The 19874-nt window shown below is 39.1% G+C and overlaps 1 protein-coding gene across 1 annotated transcript in view; it reads left to right on the top strand.

Annotated features, from left to right (window-relative positions):
• Positions 1-19874, top strand: part of LOC119522394 — a 67584-nt gene that overhangs the window by 44885 nt on the left and 2825 nt on the right. Inside the window, exons 3-5 of the mRNA XM_037820908.1 lie at positions 14884-15179; positions 15940-16074; positions 16867-17039. Of these exons, the coding sequence (XP_037676836.1) occupies positions 14884-15179; positions 15940-16074; positions 16867-16974 (539 nt within the window). The 3' untranslated portion in view covers positions 16975-17039. The remainder of the gene's footprint in view (positions 1-14883; positions 15180-15939; positions 16075-16866; positions 17040-19874) is intronic.

The raw sequence follows: 19874 nt of genomic DNA, 5'->3' as shown, positions 1-19874 counted from the left end.
AAGATGATTCATAATAACCAAGAACGAACAAAAACTTCGAAGAGGCACTTTTGAAGAAACATTTTCATTGGAAGGGAAAAGAAAACCACAAAACTTGTGCCAATGAGGAAATAAATTTCCTTTGTGTTACTTTTCCATACCTCCCCATAAGCCCTCCAGTGAAATCAGAGAGTTTCTATTGTGAAGATATATGTTTCTATTGTCTTGTTTATCTTGTTTGGGTAGCAGAGGAAGGCTCTGGCCATTGAAATCTATTTGCTACAGTGTATGCCATCTGAATGTTAGACATTGATACAAAAGAACTGAGTGACTTATCCATTAGCAGTTACTCTCCATTCTCCCTTCAACCCAAACGCTAATTTATTTTCTGCCTATTGATTTTCCTATTCTGGTTTTGTGATATTAAATGGAATTATATATATATATAATTCCATTATATATATATATAAATGGAATATATATATCTGTGTGTGTGTATATATATATATATATATATATATATATATATATATATATATATATACAGAACTGAATGAAAATAATGAAGGACCAATGATCTTTGGACACAGTTTGAACCTAAAGTGAGAAAAAGTTGAAAGGTAATCTGTTTATTGAGGTGAATGCTACAGGGTAGAATTTTGTCTTGCCCTAAGAAGGTAAGGTAACTTTCCTCAGTTTACCTAACTAGATAGAGATAATACCAAGACTAGATCCTGGTTTCCAGACCAGAATTTTTTCCCACCTCCCCACCTTCCCACCTCCCATAGAAATGTCTGAATCTGACCCCTGCAGCCTTTGTGGGACCAGTCTGTGAGAGAGAAGATCCACTCTTTCCAAAATGATTAAATGATTCTAAAACTATCATTCCCAATGCAGATGGCATTAAGCTAGGAGTGAGGAGAGGGGAAACATGTCTTGTAGCACACCACAGAAGTAAATATTCATAGGCACAACTCTTTCACTGTTTGAGTTAAATAGAAAAAAATTATTTTTCAGGAGGTAGAATTTATGGCAGTTGTTCATGATCCATATTATTAATTATCGAAACTTTTTTCTGGGAAGTTCTCATTCTTCTGGACTTTTTAGTGTGTTGATTCTGTACAAAGTACTGTATGTGCCTCCTCTCTCTAGTTAACAGAGCACAGACGCCTTAGCCTGGCTGCTCTCCGCTCTGGCTGCTCTCCTTCCTGAGGTGAGATGACTGCTGGGCCCAACATTCCCCCAGAGAGTAGAGCCTTGTGCTCACTGGGACTGGTCTCACGAATAATGCAGTTGCTAAATGAGCAAGGTCACTAAGACCTGAGAGGCAGGACACATAGCAGGTTATAAAGTGAACAAATGTCAAGAGTATTGACATTTATCAATATTCAGAGTATCATTTAACCAAAGAGGAAAATTGATGATTTGGAAAACAGGGGCAAAGCATGTGCTTATTTTCTTAGAATTAAAATAATAACTTCATTTTTCTACAGAGATCTCTGGATTGTCAGTGAGGGGCATTTTGCCTAAAGTTACTTTGCTCGATTTTTTTACCCAGCTCAAATTCTTTAGATAATACATTGTAGTTTGTGATGAATAAGAATGGTTCAATTTCAGTAAAACAACATTTTGTAAAATGCATCCTTTGGTGTTTCCATGAGTGTTATATAAAAGAAAAAAATATTCTGTAGTCAATAAAATTAAGGAACTTTTTTTATTTATTTACTTCTACTTGTTACAATTTTATGAAAGATTACTATGTGCCTGGCACTAGGCTAAGTGCTTTTTATGCATTTATATCATTTAATTCTTAAGTTATAATTGTGAGGTGTGTGCAAATCTATTTCATAGATAAGAAACTTAGGATCAGAAAAGTTAAGTTATTGTCCCAACTAATGGTGACTGGCTGAGCTAGAATTCGAACACAGGTCTGCCAGGGGCATTTGACCGCCTCAGACTACCTCAGATTCTTTGATGTGCTAATCTGCATGAGGAATCTCCAAAAACAGCATGCATAATTCTGTGTTTCTCGAAGCATTTAGCACAAAACTTTATTTTATTTATTTATTTATTTTTGTAGTGGTGGATTATCTTGAAAAACTTGTTTTTCAAAAACCATGCTCTGGAAAACCTTAAAAGCTGGAGAAAAATGACCCACGTATATCTGTTCTAATTGGTGAGAAGGACCTTTTAACAAAAGGATGATTAAAATGCCTTCTGAGATATCAACTTCTTATTAATTTTTTCTTTAAAAAGAATTAAAATTTTTATTGTGACATCATAAATACTGCATAATGTTTCCCATTTTAACCACTTTTGAGTATACAATTGAGTGGTGTTAATTAAATTCCCAAAGTTGTGCTGCTATCACTACTATCCATTACTAAATTTGTTTCATCACCCCAAACAACTCTGTACTCATTAAGTATTAACTACCAATGGCTCACCTTCACCCGTACCCCTGGTGACCTGTTATTTACTTACTGTATCTATGAATTTGCATATTCTAGTTATTTCCTATGAGTGGGATCATAAGATATTTATCCTTCTGCATCTGGCACTCAACATGATGTCTTCAAGCTTCATTCATGTATTCAGTACTTCATTCCTTTTTTTGGACGAATAATATTACACAATATGTATATACTATATTTTGTTTATCCATTCATTCATTGTTGGACACTTGGGTTGCTTCCATCTTTTAGCCATTGTGAATAATGCTGCTATGGACAACAATGTGCAAATACCTGCTTGAGTCCCTGCTTTCAATTATTTGGGACAAATACCCTGAAGTCAGATTGCCAGGTCATATGATAGTTCTATGTTTGACATTTTGAGGAAGCACCGAAGTGTTTACCACAGTTGCTGCACCATTTTACATTCCCAACAATGCATCAATGCATGAGGGTTCCTATTTCTTTGTATTCTTGTTGACACTTGCTATTTTTTTCTTTCTTTCTTTTTTTTTTTTTTTTTAGTAATAGCCATTCTAGTGGGTATGAAATGAAGAAGTACCTCATTGTGGTTTTGATTTGCATTGCCCTAACAGATAATGATATCAATTATCTTTTCATGTGCTTTTTTGGCCATCTGTATATCTTCTTTGGAGAAATATCCATTCAAGTCCATGGCCCATTTATTATTTGAGTTGTTTGTCTTTTTTGTTGTTGAGTTGTAGGAATTCTTTTTCTATTCTGCATATTAAACCCTTATCAGATATGTAGTTTCCAAATATTTTCTCCCATTCTGTAGATTGTATTTTCATTTTCTTGATAATGTTCTTTGATGCACAAAAGTTTTAAAATTTTGATGGAGTCTGATTTATCTAGCTTTTCTTTTGTTACTTGTGCTTTTGGTGTAAAATCTAACAAAGAATTCATTGCCTAATACAAGGTCTTGAAGATATTTCCCTTTATTTTCTTCTGAGAGTTTTATAGTTTCAGTTCTTATATTTAGTTTTTAATCCACATTGAGTTAATTTTTGTGTATGGTGTGAGGTAAGGGTCCACTTTCTTTTGCATGTGGATATCCAGTTTTCCCAGCACCAATTGTTGAAGTGTCTTTCCATTCCCCATTGAGTGGTCTTGGAAACTTACTCAAAAATTAATCAACCATAGATATGAGGGTTTATTTTGGAACTCTCAATTCTATTCTGTTGGTCTCTATTCCTGTCCTTGGGCCAGTACCATCCTGTTTTTATTACTGTAGTTTTATAATTAGGTTTGAAATGAGAAAGTGTGAGTCCTCCAAGTTTGTTTTTCTTTATCAAGATGTTTTTGGCTATTTGGGACTATTTGGGACCCCTTACTCTTCCTTATGAATTTCACAACTGACTTTTTCCCATTTCTGCTGGAATTTTGACTGGAATTATGTTGAATCTAAAAAAAATTGATGGTGACTATCTTGGGTCAGTCTAGAAAGAGTGCCTGAGATAGGGATTCTTGTGAAAGTGATTTATTGAGGGAGTACCCTCAGGACAGGGTGGTCAAGGGAAGCAGAATAGAGCAGGGGACAAAAGCTAAACCAAGGGTGAGGCCCATGGAAGCCTAGCTTCAGATTGATCCCACAGTGAGTTCTGGAGCACCAATTGCACCACATGTTTGGTCTTACCCTGAGTCAAGGGGGCTATTCTTTTATACTCCTGTGCCAGTCATCATTGGCTTCAGGCTGCCCTCATGTGTGTGTGTGTGCATGGGTAGAAGTGAGGTACAACCTCTTGATGAGGCACTTCCTGTTGACTGAAGGCAACTCTTTGGAGAAGGAGCAGTCAGCACAACAGTTGGGTAGTAATGGGTACACCAGCTCAGTAGAGGGAAGGCATCACTAGCATCCACTAGAGTCCTCCCCGTGTAGCATTCAGATTCACCTGCTTCTTATATTAAGTCCACTCCATGTGGATTCTCATTGGTCATAATTTCTGGGGAAACTTATAAAGAATGCTTTGGTGTGGTAACTGATGCTCAATATCTTCTTCCTCATCACTCATTTTTGATTAGTGTCTCTTTCAGTTAGCACTTTTGCTGGTCTAGGTGGCTTGCCTGATTAAAGGACCCAGACCTTTAACCCAGGTAGTCTGAAGCACCAGTTAGCCTGTAATTAACCCACTGTGGTTGCTGTACTGGTCATTGTATGGTTAGAATTATGCTGATACATGCTTAGTGGATCACCTGAGAGTCAAATATACCCCACCTCATTATATAATAGTAGATCTACCTACTCATGATGATCAGAGTCAATTACCCCTTCCAGAATACTAACTCCTTTTGTGCCTTCTGGTCTATTGGCACATGGAGCCCAAAATGACCAGGGGGCAGTGGTAGCTTTAAATTTAGTGATACTCTTATAATGTACCCTAGCATGATTGACCCCCTTTGGGGAACCAGGACATTCAGACCCACAGAGCCTAAAGTTGTGGGAATAGGGAGAATAAATTCCCCAAAGTGAGTCACAAGACTGATGGTAATTGGGACCCTTCCTGCTTCAACCTCTTGTTTTCCAGACTCATATATTCCACCTACTGAGTTCAGCACCATATATTAGCCACTGGGTTAAAGTGTATGGTGCATCTTGAAGTTTAGGGCCCATCACCATGGGGTGTTACCTCTGAGCTAGTGCCTCAGCTTCACCTCAGGAGCCATTCTACCACTCTGTTAGTAGTAAGCAGCTTCTGGATAGTGCACTATGTGGTAGGGTCAGTGGATCCCATTGTCAATGTTCTACCTACTCATCTCCTATGCTGTAAAGGGAGCTCCTTGGTCTGAGGTGATTATATGGGCTTCCATGTTGGTGCAGGCACTACAGGCAAGAAAGGCAACCCTTACCTAGTCAGGAAGAAACATTGCTCTTTCTAGTGTGGAAGGGATCTGATATAATCAACTTGTCACCAACTGGCTAGTGTGTGTCTTTGAGGAATGGTGCCATGTCAGGGGCCCAGCATTCATCTCTGTGCTGAAGAAATGGCTGTTCATCAGTGGCAACAGCTATATCAGCCTTGAGGAAAGGCTCCCCATGTGGTTGGGCTCATGCATAGCCTCCCTCTCTGCCGCCATGGTTACTCCATTCAGGTGTCCCTGGCATAGCATTGGGGTGGCCACGACAGTTACTGGCTGACATTTACTGGCCAGGTCATCCCGTCTACTTGTCTGTTTAGTGCCTCTTCTGTGATGGATGCTCTCTGGTGGGCATTAACATGTGATACAAAATTCCCATCCTCCTATAGGTCCATCCATGTGCTTTTTCCCTGGATCTCTTTAAACTCAATTTTATAATCTTTCTCCGTTCAGGCTCCTGACAACCAGTGAAGCCATTTGAAATTTCCAGATGATCTGTGCATATCCTTAACTCTCTCTCCTCACACAGAGTTCATGACTGGGTGCAGTATTAGATCTTTGTCCATCAGGACGATTTCCATTTTCCACTGTCTTTCTAATATTCTGATGTTCCAGCCACCACATCCTCATGTTTTCATTTGAAACTGCATTAAATAAATCAGGCAATTTTATTTTACACAGGCAAAACCTAAGGTCTGTGTTTTATCATCACTATTTATAATGGATATTTGAGGTTTTGGCTGCCCACCACCTGTTCTAGTTTGCTAATGCTGCCGGAATGCAAAACACCAGAAACGAAATGGCTTTTATAAAGGGGGTTTATTTGGTTACAGTTACAGTCTTAAGACCATAAAGTGTCCAAGGTAACACATCAGTAATTGGGTACCTTCACTGGAGGATGGCTAATGGTGTCCAGAAAACCTCTGTTAGCTGGGAAGGCACATGGCTGGTGTCTGCTCCAAAGTTCTGGTTTCAAAATGGCTTTCTCCCAGGATGTTCCTCTCTAGGCTGCAGTTCCTCAAAAATGTCACTCTCAGTTGCTCTTGGGGAATTTGTCCTCTCTTAGCTTCTCCAGAGCAAGAGTCTGCTTTCAATGGCCGTCTTCAAACTGTCTCTCATCTGCAGCTCCTCTCTCAGCTCCTGGGTGTTCTTCAAAGTGTCCTACTTGGCTGTAGCAAGCTCCCTCCTTCTGTCTGAGCTTATATAGTGCCCCAGTGAACTAATTCAGACCCACCCTGAATGGGTGGGGTCACACCTCCATGGAAACTATCCAATCAGAGTCATCACCCACAGTCACATCTCCATGGAAACACTCAAAGAATTACAATCTAATCAACTCTGATACATCTGCCCACACAAGATTACTTCAGAGATAGTGGCGTTTGGGGGGACATAATACATTCAAACTGGCACACCATCCAAACATCCTTTTTGTTTGAGGAGACTCCCAACAGTAGTGAGAGGTTAGACTTCAACTCCTGCCATAGAAGCAAAGGGAGATGGTTATTACATTTCTGCTGCCCCTGGCAGCTAGAGCAGCTGAACAGATTCCTCTACCAGTTTTTGACTTTCAGAGTCAGTTAAGTCAGCTATTAGTTCCTGCAGTTGCAGCCATGGAGTCAAGATTCCAATGTCCAGGGGTGGAAGGGTCCTGGAGCACAGCAACAGCAGATCCAAGGTGGCAGCTGTGAGTATCCATGGTGACAGCATCAATGATGATACCCTAAGAGACTGTTTCTGTGAAAGGGTCTTGTTTTGCATGTTTTCTGCTGAGAGCTGTTTCTCTAACCTTCCCACTGATTCTGTCAGCAGCCCAAGACTCTTCCGATAATTTCCTTCTCTACCTAAGTTAACCAGAGTCAGTTTCAGTTTTTGCAATCAGGAACCTGGACTAATGTATGTTCGTTTGTTAATATTAATCAAGCAACTGGCATGATAGGTAGTGCTAGGTAACAGACACAGAAAGATATAACCCCAAGAAAGGTAAATACAAGATCAAGATAGAGTAAGTGGAGTATCAGATGAATCCATGTGACAGGCATTTAGAGAAGGCCTGATAACTAGGCCAGTCAGGGAAGGGCCTCACTAAAGGGGAGGGACTTGAACTATGTGCAGGGTGGTGGCATGAAACCCACAGTTACTTGTTACCAAACAAACCTGGCACCATATTTAACCCCATTGTCTTTTGCTTATAAACTCCATGAATGAAGCCCACCAAATGTGAACCATCAATTCTCTGTCAATTCATGTGCTCTTCATACCATGGAAAGTCTGAAAAGGGGAAATAATTGTATCTGTACCCCATATTCTGTAGTCCAATCAAAATATTCTTGTTTTCTTTTCCAGAATAATAATTTCTTTTGAAGACAAGAGAATTTACTTCTAAACCACTTTGAATTTTTCTTTCCTCCCTCCCTCCCTCCTTCCATTCTTCCTTCCTTGCTTCCTTCCTTCCTTCCTTCTTTCCTCCAGTCTTCATTTTTCTCTTTCACAATAACTTATATTTTATGAAAGTTAATGTATATTCATTTTAACAGAATCAGGACAGGCAAAAAAATGTAAAATAGAAAGTAATAATCACCAATAATCATACATGCCACAGATTTTTTAATGTTTCCTTCAAGACTTTTTTCTGTTCATTTAAGTGCATGTTAATGAAATTGTGCTTAGAAATTAGTACTGTCAGAAAAAATTTAGGTACATACAATATATATTTCATATACCCTGCTTTTCCCACTTAACATTTTCATTTAGGTTTTTATAAAAATGATAGCATTTTAATGGCTATACCATACACTATCAAAGATATCTTTTTTTTTACCCATTCTCTTAACAGCAATTATATTGCTTCCAAATTCTAGAAGCTTGTGAATGCTTCTTTGTCCACAAATCTTTTCCCACATACTTAATTACACCCTTACTTTAGCAGAACTACCAGATTAAAAGATACAAAAAATTTCAAGTTTATTCAAGCATAATTAAAGTTAAGTTGTTTTCAAAAAGGTTATACCCTTTCACACTCTCACCGGCACTTATAAGAATACCAACATTCTGAGATATTGTAGTTGAAAAAAATCTTCAATGATTTGATGATTATTATTTGTGCTGTTTTAACAAGTGTTTAAGTCATCAACTCTATTCCTGTTTTGGTAATAAGAACAGTCACTTATTTGTTATTTCAGATTTGCAAAGGCACAGCTTGGTAGGGGAGAGGTACAGACGATTTTTGAAATATGTTTCTTTATCAGGAAAATGTCTAATATGAGTTAGTCTGTTTCAGGGTAGGAGAAAAACTAAATTGACTATAATTTCTTAATATGAATCAGTAACCTCTGGTGCATGTTTTCTATTTTCTGTAAAGGCACATTATATAGATATATCTTCTATCAGGTTGTAAACTTTCTATTGCAAGACTCTCTATCAAAGTTAGGTAGTTTAATCTTAGTCTAAAGATCATAACAGCTTTTTCTTGTCTCCAGAAAGCAATTTCCCCAAAGCAATTGAAAGCTATAAAACTAGCAATTACTAAAGTCCACTGTCAAAATTAGACCTTTGGGGCTGATAAGTTATATGATTTGTGCAGCAAAGGATTTCAGAAAACTCAGAGACTAGCAACTGAAGTACCCGTTGACCCAGACAACATGTGAAGAGAAATTGCTTTTGGTTTCCTTTCTTTGCAAAGATGTTGATTCTAAATTGTCTGGACGCCCAAATAGTAAAAACATTTTGGGTAACATTTTTCAAGTCAAGAGGCAACCATGTCCCCAAAGTCTCTTGCTATAATTTCCAAAGCACAATGACATTTTAAAGCAAGAAAACCTTCAGACATAGGCTTTGCCCCTCAAGCTTTTGACTCATTATACTTGTTTCACATTATTTTTTACAACTTGGTACTTTAGAGAGGGAAGAATGGCAGGTGCTAACATTTTTCATTTGCATCCAATCATTACCTGTAGAAGAGTGAACTTCAGGACTTCCTAATATACACTCCTACACATATACAAATGTGCACGTGTACACACACCATGCCCCCTCTCCTGGCTTTTCTTTTCTATATCACATCTCTCCATCTACAACAACCTAGAAACAGACCAATATAGTGGCTTCTTTTTTTTCTGGCTGAGGTTTGCTTGACCGCCATAAATTAGGTATTGGAGACTGTGCTTATATTCATACCCAATAACGCAGTCTAGAGGAAGTAGCTTGAGGGGAAATGTAGCACAGCCCTTCTAGTCCTTTAACGAGGCTGTCAAGCACTAAAAAGTTATGTACCTGGGTTTATAAACCTTATCCTCATGTCTACATTAACTAAGGTTTTACAAAGGCTCTGGGCTGGCAAAAATATTATTTAATGCATTTTAACTTGGAAGGAAGACTATGGTGGGATGGCAATCAACAGTGACGTAGTTTCATGATATTAATATGAGGGTTACCTAAACAAAATAATGGACTTAAAAGATGCCAAAGAGATTATAAATCAGCACTAGAAGGAACATTGACAACATGTATCAAAGGCCATAAGAATGTCCATTCTCCTTGACTCAGCAATTGCACTACTAGGAATTTATCCTTGGAAAATAATCAGAGTTTTGCAAAGAGATTTATGTGCAAAATGTTCATTGCATCACTATTTATATTAAAAAAAAATTGGAAATAAGCTAACAATGCAGCAATAGGAAAATATTAGGTAAAACATAAAATTGCTGATATTTGACCTACAAAATGGCAGTTTTATGTGGTTGTATCCATTTTATGAACCAAATATATCAATGAACAATCTTGTAGAAGAATATTTAATGATGCAGAAAAAAATCACCATACATTGGTTAGAGGAAAAATAATCATATAATAAAAGAGTGAATAGAACATGTACTTATTTTAATGATTGCATGGATATATATGTACATATAAACATGATTAACATATAATTTCTGGCTGTGGGACTATGGATTATTTTGTGTTCACCTTTGTCCTCTTCTGTAGTTTCCAAATAGCTTTGATAATTTTGTATTATTTTTGCAGTCATAAAAATGCAAAAGGTAATACATGCACACCACTCAGTAAAGAGAAATGGTGGAGTATACTTGTGCCATTATAGCTCTTCAGAAAAAGCATTTTGCTTCCCCTCAAAGCTTTCCAAAATTCTTGTTATGGGTTCATTTATTACCTGAAATTTGGAGATCATTGTGGATGCAAAACAATTTATTATCCATCCTTAAATCAAGGTTGGCTTTATGTTGACAGTTAATTTGGAATGTGTGCCTTTGGAAAAAATATTCCTTATGCTTGCCAGATGACTGAAATACCTTTAGCAGAGTACAAAGCTTTCAAAAGGACTGCTTTCTTCACTGAGAGGTAAAGTTCTCCTTAGGGTTGGGGGAAGAGTGAGGGTATAGCACACAAAGGCTGAGCACCCCAAAGCAGTGTGTCAACAGGTTTGTGGGGCAGGGCGGTGATGGCTGAAGAAAGGGGGAGTTGGGGCCACTGCAGGCCTACTCTACTTCACAATAGAGTAATTGAAAAATAAGACAATAAAAATAAATGCAATGGGTTTCTAATACATTTTTACATTGGGGTGTATGTGGTTAGAGAAAGTTCTTGATGTTCTTCTGAGTGTTTGTGTTCAGATCCAATTGTTGATAGATCAATTCCAACTGGATTCCATAATCCTCTGTCTAGCGAGAGTCAAAGCATGTTGAAACATTAGAGTAAATGATTTTCAAAAATTGGCAAGTCCAGACTTATCTCAGCACATGTGCATCTCTAATAAAGTACAAAGTTAGTGACTTCATAATTTGGCAGGCTTTTCTTGAGAGAAGATAGTCTTTTGATAAGCATCTCCAGATGAACTGCTGGATCCATCCAGGATTTAAGAATTCCTGTACAATGATAAATGAATGGGGTTCTTTCCTACGGCTTTATAAAACAAGGAGCTATTTGAGAAAAACCCAAATGATATGAGTAAAACATACAGATTTACTAAATATTTCACTGGGACAGATATTATAATGTATGTGGGTTTCATTTTAACTACTGATTTCTCTCCTCAGAGACTAGTAACAGTACCACCTCAAGCTCCAGGCTGCAGGGACTTGAATCCCAGTCTGTCACTTGCTAGCTGTGTGATCTTAGTCAAGTTACTTAATCTCTCTGTGCCTTAGTTTCTCTATCTTTAAAATGGGGATAGTAATAGTAACTTCCTTGTAGGATTATTGTGTAGACAAAATGAGTTAAAATATGTACAGCACTTCAGTGTCTGGACATAGTAAATGCTAGGTAAGTGTTGGTTCTCAAGATTCCTGTCTTCTACATCAACAGTTATCAGAGACTTTTTCCTGATCCATCACACTGAGAAATAAAATATATCTCATCAATAATAGTAGCTTATTGTGGTAGAGATTTTTAAAGGGAGAGTATCGAAAATTCCCCCAGGGGTGGTGGTAGTGGATATTAGACTTTCTACTGAGCTCCCTGGCTTTGCAAAACTCTCATCCAGTGTCTCATCCAGAGACACTCTTCTGCATCTTACTGTTCTCATCTGTAATAACCTAAGCTATTTCCTTGCTGACCTCCTGGTCCTTGACAGAACAGTTCTCAGATTGCCCCTGTGTCAAATTATTATTGTCATAGGTTTGCCTCTTTTTATGAAAGTTTGATAATGTTGCTGGTACAACATCTGTCTTGAGCTTTCCTTTTGCCTTTGCACACTCCATACTTCACCCAAACCACGCTGACTCCCTGGTTGGAGTCATGCTGCCTCCCTGAGCAGGAATGGCTCAACTTGTTTCAAGTTATACATGTTCCCTGTGATTTGCAGTAGGAAGAATCAATTTATTGCAGGTGGTGGGGTGGTGTGTTTTTTGAAGAGCTGGCTCCTCCCTTTGCCATGGGGGAACCCAAAGAGGCCATCTCCCTGCAGTACTGTCTTCTAGTTCAAAACTTTGCAGTCAGATCAAAGAACTGTTTCCCCAAGAGCCACAGGCAGGGCCACATTATGACCTGCATGGGTCCTATGCACTTTTGCCTTATGGGCACCTTCCTTCATTAAAAAAATTAATAAAAATTGTATTTTACTATTGCATTGGTATAAAGATGAAAATATTAATATTAAATATTGAAACATTTTATTTAACTTAAAAGTTAATTTCTTTTCTTCTGATCTTAAAAGAAATTAGAACATTTTCATGGGCCCCTAAAAGTACTGTGGGCCCCAGACACTGTGCCCATTGTGTCTAAAGGACAAGTTGGCTCTAGTCACAATTGTCACCTGGAGCCCAGCACAGAAGAGCTTTGTCATCCTCACGTGCCTCCTACAAATGGTTACATTATTTCCAGGGAAAACCTAGAAGGAGCAGCTCAATAAGTGGAGAACTGGGTATGTAGTATCCTACAACCAGTTAGCAGATATTGCCGCATTTTACCAGAGGAAATTATAAGAAGTTATTAACGTCTACAATACCTAACTGCAGACGTCAATGCCTTGTACTTATTAATTTCACAAAAGTAAATTGCAAAGAGAAAAACTACTCAGGTAAACTTATCAGGTCCTATCCAATGTCTGGATACTATCCAAATTACTGAGTTCTCAGAAATTTTGTCTTATAAGTATATTTGTTCCTGTCTTTTAAATATAGAAACATACCCCATTATATGCTACCTGGGAAGTCCTGATTTGTTATACTACTACTTATCTGTGAAATAATTTTGTTGAAAAATATGTGTGTCTCTCCATGTTATTGTATCAACTTTATTTAACAGTTAACATTTATGTTTCCATGTTTTGAACACTGTGGTACATTTCAGGCAATGAAAATGATAAGTTCTTTATACTCTTGGCCAATGAGTTTTAGCTCTGAACACAAAGACTTTCAGCCAATGAGCACTTTGGCATGGTACCCTGAGCTCTTGATTTCTGCAATGAGTGCAGTTTATTCAGCTGTAACCTCTTTTTCTTATTTGGTGCTTTGGTAAATAGTCTAAACCACCAATTATTAACTAAAGTTGTGCAAGTGATAGTGCTGGAAATGCTAAAAAGAATCCAGGGAAAAGTATGACATGTGTGATTGTGAAAACCTTGTGGATCACACTCCCTTTATCTAGTGTATGGACAGGTAAGTAGAAAAATGGGGAGAAAAACTAAATGAAAAATAGGGTGGGATGGGGAATGATTTGGGTGTTTTTTTTTACTTTTATTTTTTATTCCTATTTTTATTTGTTCTGGTGTAAGGAAAATGTTCAAAAATAGATTGGGGTGAATGCCCAACTATATGATGGTACTGTGAACAGCTGATTGTACACCATGGATGATTGCATGGTATGTGAATATATCTCAATAAAACTGAATTAAAAAAAAAATGATCACAAATAGTCCTCTCTCCCTGTACCCACGCCCTTATGGACCTAGAAACACTGGGTACTTTTCTTGATAAAAGAGGTCCAATCTTCCATTTACCAGTGTGAGAGATGTCACATACAAGCCAGAGCCCAAAAAGGGCATTTAGGGATATTCCCAGATAGGCTGTACCAGGTCACTTATGGCAAGTGGACTATATCAGCCATCTCCCACCATCCCAAGGTATGTCCATACTTCAGTCACGTAGACACCTATTCAGTTCATTGTGCAGATATGGTACACACATGGGATACCTTGAAAAAGTGGCTCTGCCACTCTTTCGAATATAAAGATGATATCTTCTCTGACCAATGATCCCATTTTACCACACGGTTCACTCAGCATTGGGCCTAGACTCACAGAATTAGATGGACCTTCCACGTCATCCATCACCCAAGGCTGCTAGCATTGTGGAGAACATTAATGGCTGCCTGAAAAAGGAGCTTCCATGTCTATACCCTGAGAACTCTTACTGGATGGACTGTCCACCTTACTGGGGCCCTCTGGAGGCTGAACTCAGAATTCTCCAGAATGGAAAAATGGCCTTATCCTGCTTCCCAGCACAGGGAGGGGATGAGACTTGGGGAGGGACCCAGGCTTTGCTGTGTGGCTGCCTCTATACCCTCAAGATGAATTGGCCCAAAAGTGGTATCAAGGACACACCACTTGGGATGCTCCTTTTGAGCAACTGTCAGGGGATCATCCTACTTTTTACCCCACTATACCCTCCACATGATTCCCAGGATGGTGAGAGGTTAGGGCCACTAGGTGGGGGTTGGGGGGGATGATGGAGGTGGGCCTACAAGTTCTTAATACACATGGGGTGGCAATCCAGTGGGCTGGACCTTGGGACCTCACACACGCATACTAGAGGTTAGTGGGTGATGCCTACCCCTGGTTGGTCCACCAGTCCCTTGGGAACAGTCATGGGACAGCTTTGCAGAGTCCTGACAACTCCCATCTATCCAGAAGGGGAAGAAGTAGGCCAGAAGATCTGGATAAGGCCCTCCAGTCGATAGGAAAGGATTGAGATTACAGCTCAAGGCAATGACAGATGGAGTGACCTTAGAGGGAAAAGATAAGTAACTGCAAATAAGCTGAGAAAAGTGTTTCCCATAGGAGGTGGATGCACAGCCATCCTGTTGAGGGCTAGTTACTCCTTACCCTTCCTGTTTTCTGCAGATTTGGCCCGGAGGCCACCTGGAAAGAAAAGCACTGCTGTCTGGCTAACCTGGGTCATTGCAGTGGCAGGGAATCTGACCGACTGCTGGATCTGCCATCTGACCTCTTGCTGCCTTTCCCCTCTTTGCCAAGTCCAGATGGCCACTCAAGGAGCTGATTTCCTCAGCCTCACATTTATACTAACATCAGGAAGTGTCTGTGACAAGGATAATGCACAGCCGCTTGTTGTGCACCCTTCTTCCCCACACCCCTGGGCAACTTGTTGGGATGCAACAACTCCTGATATATGGAAACTGGCAAGTGGCTCAGTGATCTTCCCAATTCAGTATCCTAAGCAAACATGATTTGCCTGGGGCGGGGTGGGGGCGACAGTCCTTGATTCTGAATTCACTTCTTTCAGCAGATCATTATCTCCCTGGCTGGAGGTAAGCACCAGTGAATACCTGATAATGCAATCTGTAAGCCCCTTGACTGACATTGATGGGTTCACAGCACGAGCCCTCAGGCTCAACAAAAATCATTAGGCTCTGTAGCCAAAGGAGTAATTGATAATTGCATTGCCTTAGACTTCCTCCTAGCCCAACAAGGAGGCATATGTGTTATTGTTAATACCTCCTGCTACACGTGGTTTAATACCTCAGGGGAAGTGGAAAAGGAGGTGACTAAAATCCAACGGCAAGCCCACTGGCTGCAAAGTGTACAAACCCATTGTATGTGAAACCTCCTGGGGGTTGGGGACATGGATGTGATCACTACTCCAGACAGGCCTGATCACCATGCTTGGAGTAACGGAACACATAGAAACATCAAAATCCTCTTAATGTGCTGCAGCCACTGGTGTTCTCAAACTTTCATTGTCAACATTGTTGAGAACCCCAGGATGGAAGGCACAAGCTGCTCTGCCTTCATCTCCAAGGTGAGAGGTGAGCTTATGTTGCAAACGCTAAGGTGGAGGAGTAGGTTAGGCTGGTTGAGTGGACTGCTGGAGAAGTCAGGGGCACATTCAATAGCCATCTCCCGGCCCTCATCTATCTGCCTCCTTTTCTTTGTGTGCAGATGTGTCAATATGTTTCCATTCTGCAGCCCCAGTGGCAGACTTTAGGTCTAACGGAATGGCCTGACCATACCTTGAATGTAAAACCAGAAACAAGAAGTTCTAGCTGCTTGTCAGAGTGGAAACTCTGCAAACAGGTATGCTTTTTGCTCAGTAGTAGGTTCCCCTTCCCCTGGATGCATAAACGCCTAGCTCCTGGACAGGACTGGATCCCTCCCCTCTGACTCAAAGTGGAGCATGTGGAGCTGCCATCTACCAACCCCAACCAAAGCAGTTGGCCTCTCCAGGGGACCGGTCATGATGGGACCTCTTCCCCTGCTCTTTAGGAACCTTTGTGCTGAGGAAGTAATAAAGGGGTCATTTGTTGAGAATCTTTATCATGCCTAAACCTGCATCTCCATGATGCACTGCAGCAACTCATTCCGCAAGTAGTATCTTCAGTGGGCTGAGAGAAAAAAATTACCAACTGGAATTCTAAATGGTGGCAGAGACTACTACTTATCCCTATGTCTGTTCTCCCCTTCTTTAAATGCTACCAGGGCACATAGCCACCCATCTAGACACTACATTTCCTTTGGAGTGGGACTTGTCTATGTGACTAGATTGTGCCCAATGGAATATACATGAAAGCAATATGTACAAATTCTGTAAATGTTTTTTTACAAGGAAATTGCTTGCATTCTCCTTACTCTTTTCTCCCTTCTTAAAGATAGATTGTGAATATAGTATTAATGGGTCATTTAATCAGGAAGAAAAAGACAGTATTGAAGCAGATGGTAAAGCAACAAGATAAAAGGGACCTACATCCCTAAGGGAGAAATGCACTTCTCTCTGCTTTAAGCCAATGCATGTTGGGGTATCGTTGTTAGAGCAACTTCATATGTAACCTAGATAATAAATAATGTTTCTATTTATTTCATATCTTTCAGGAATTAGGACAAAATAAAAGCATTTTTCCAGACCAACAAAAATGGAGAGAATTTTCCACTAGTAAAACCTTGTTAAATAATTCTGAAGGATACACTTTAGATGGATGAAAGGTGATCCCAGATGGGAGTCTGAGATGCAAGAAGAAATGAAGAGTAAATAAAGTGAGAAAAAAGTAGGTAACTTTAATTAAACATTGACCTACAAAACAATAACAAAGATGTCTTATAAGCTTAAAAAAGATGGAATTAAAATGTATAATAGCAATAACACATATGTCAGGACAGGAACAAATGGAGTTAAAGTGAAGAAAGTCTTTGTATTTTCTAGCAAGAAGGTAAAGACATTAACTTTAGACATTGATAAATTAAATATCCATTGCTGTGGTGTCTAGAGTAACTATATTAAGAATAGGAACTGAGTGTATAACTTTTAAATAATAAAGGTAAAAATATAATGAAAGAATATTTTCCCAAACAAGGCAGGAAAGTAATGTAAGAGAAACATAGGACAGGAGGACAAATAGAAAGCATAAAATAAGGTAGATTTAAATAAATGCAATGTAAGAGCATTAAATATAAATGGAATAATTACGTTATATATAAATTACTAAATGCCCCAGTTAAAAAGTGATTACTGTCTAACTAGGATTAAAACATATAACAGAATCCAGACTATATGCTTTTGGAAGAGACACAACAAAACATCAAGAATACAAAAAGGTGGAATGGAAAAAGATGGAAAAAGCTGTACCATGAAAGCCATTAAAATTTCTTAAACATGCAATAAATGCATAAACTATAAAGGAAAATATTGATAAATTCTACTAAATTAAAATAAAGAGCTTCTGTTAATCAAAGACTGAAAAGGAATCCATACAGTGGGGAATGTTTCTAAAACATGTAACAAATAGTAGACAAGTATTCAGAAAAAAGAACTCATCTAAATTAATAAGTAATAGAAAAATGGACAAAAGTCATGAACAAGCCCTTCCTATGAATAGCTGATAAACCCTTAAGTGATCAAGAAAATTACGTGAAGCAACAAGAATTCTTATAAAATGCTGATAAGAGTATAAATTGGTACAACCACCTTGGAAAACATAAGAGGTAACAGAGAAGGAGAAGTTATCTTTCTCAGATTGCTGAGAGGACTAAAAATCATGTAGTGCACTTGGCAATTTAAAGGCCATTGGTGACCTTGACAAGATTGGAAAGGGATATGGGGTCAAGTGATTTGTTTTTAAAATGAAAGATATTACATTATGTGTGTGTTCCAACCCAGCTCTTGGAGGGCTTGGTTTGGCACAGCTCTGAGATCAAAGAACACGCCAGGCACAGAATGAGACATGGGTTTATTAGGACTTACAGACAGGAGAGAATTCTTCCTGGCAGCTGCCAGCCAGAAAATGGAAGTTAGCACTCTTCAAAGGGTGGGGTATGCAAAGGGCAGCTTATAAGAGTTTAGGACAAAGACATTCCATAGGGTATGAGAACAGAGTTTTAGCAGAGTCTCATGACACAGGGGTCTAGAGGTTTATTATCAACAGTGATCGGGGAGGGGAGTTTCAATGCTTTGTTTATGATACCATCTGTACATACTTTCTTCTTTGAGGAGGTCTGATGACCTTCAACTTCTGTCCTGGTCAAGCAGGCTGCCATGTGCTGTGGGGCCTCATTCTCCATTAAGGAGGGGGACTCCTGGCCCTGGGTCCCCACAGTGTGTAGGTGGATGAAAATTAGCACTTTTAAAGAAAAATCTTGCCAGCTATGAGCATGCAAGTAAGCACATAAGCTAAAGGATGCTAAGCTCTCTGGAAGCTTATTTCACCCATTCTGGACCTGTTTGATGCCAGGCTTCCTGGCAACACTGATATGAGACCTGAAAGCAAAGAGTTGCAAAGAAGAGTTTTCAATGTAGCTTGTGAACCTACCAGAGACTTGAACACAGACTTTTGTCTTACTTGGTGTACTTACTCCTTTTTGCCTTACAATAGCTTTACCAAATTTGAACTTGGAGAAACACACTGAATTCCCCCATGAGAGACACAGCTCTCCTTTGCCAGGCAAGAAATATATTCCTCTTTGTTTCAGACCAATATTTGCTGGTCTTTAGTATATTTCCTTCTAGCATTCCCTAGAGAGGAGAAAATTGATAACGTAGGAGAAAGGTAAATCATCTAAGGAACAAAGAAGGGATCCAATGTACAGCTGGAGAAGTTGTTCTTAGGAAGGAGCAACGATAGCTCTCCATTGTAACAAAGAAGATAAAGTGTATAGGGAGCCATGAAGGTAAACTGGTTGAATTGTTAGTGGGAATATAGGGACTATTTCTTTGATTGTTTTTGTATTCTCAATGAAATGAAAAATAATTTCAACACTGAAAGTGAGGAGTAAGAAGTAGCAGCGGGGGTTTGCAGAGAGAGTAGACGGTATGAATAGGGGTCTAGAAAAGTGCGAATGAATTCACTAGACAAATTCAGTGGATTATTAAGCAACAGCTGGTATGTTAGAAATCGTAATGTGTCAAATTATCCTAAATATCACAGATAGTATACAGACCAAAGATTGCCTCAAGGATTACAAAAACTTATTCCTAACCTCAACCTAAACATAGTAATATTTTACTTCCCAGTGTTAAAAGATACTCACTAATAGAAAAGCTTTACCTTCTCAAACCCATTAGGGATGTCACTTCAAGTAAATTGAAGTTATCCTCATAGTAGATTGAGGTGGTTTATCATGCAGAGATATTTGGTTTGCATGCCAAGTCCGGGGCTGCAAACATCCAGGGCAAGTTTTCAATTGCCACTGATATATCAAACCTTTTTTCAGAGTTGCCAATGGGGGCTTCAAATCCATGCCCTTCACAAGAGGTTGGACAAGGAGGTTAGAAATAGATTATCTTTTCCCACCTGACCTGAATCTGTAGCTTATCCCCTCTTACACCAACCTTTCTTACACACACACACGACACACACACATACATATGCTCACACAATCACATACTG

Source organism: Choloepus didactylus, chromosome 1 (assembly GCF_015220235.1).
Source record: "Choloepus didactylus isolate mChoDid1 chromosome 1, mChoDid1.pri, whole genome shotgun sequence".
NCBI classification, from domain to species: Eukaryota; Metazoa; Chordata; class Mammalia; order Pilosa; family Megalonychidae; genus Choloepus; species Choloepus didactylus.
The sequence above is the reverse complement of the archived record's forward strand: the minus strand, read 5'-3'. Positions and strand labels throughout refer to the sequence as shown.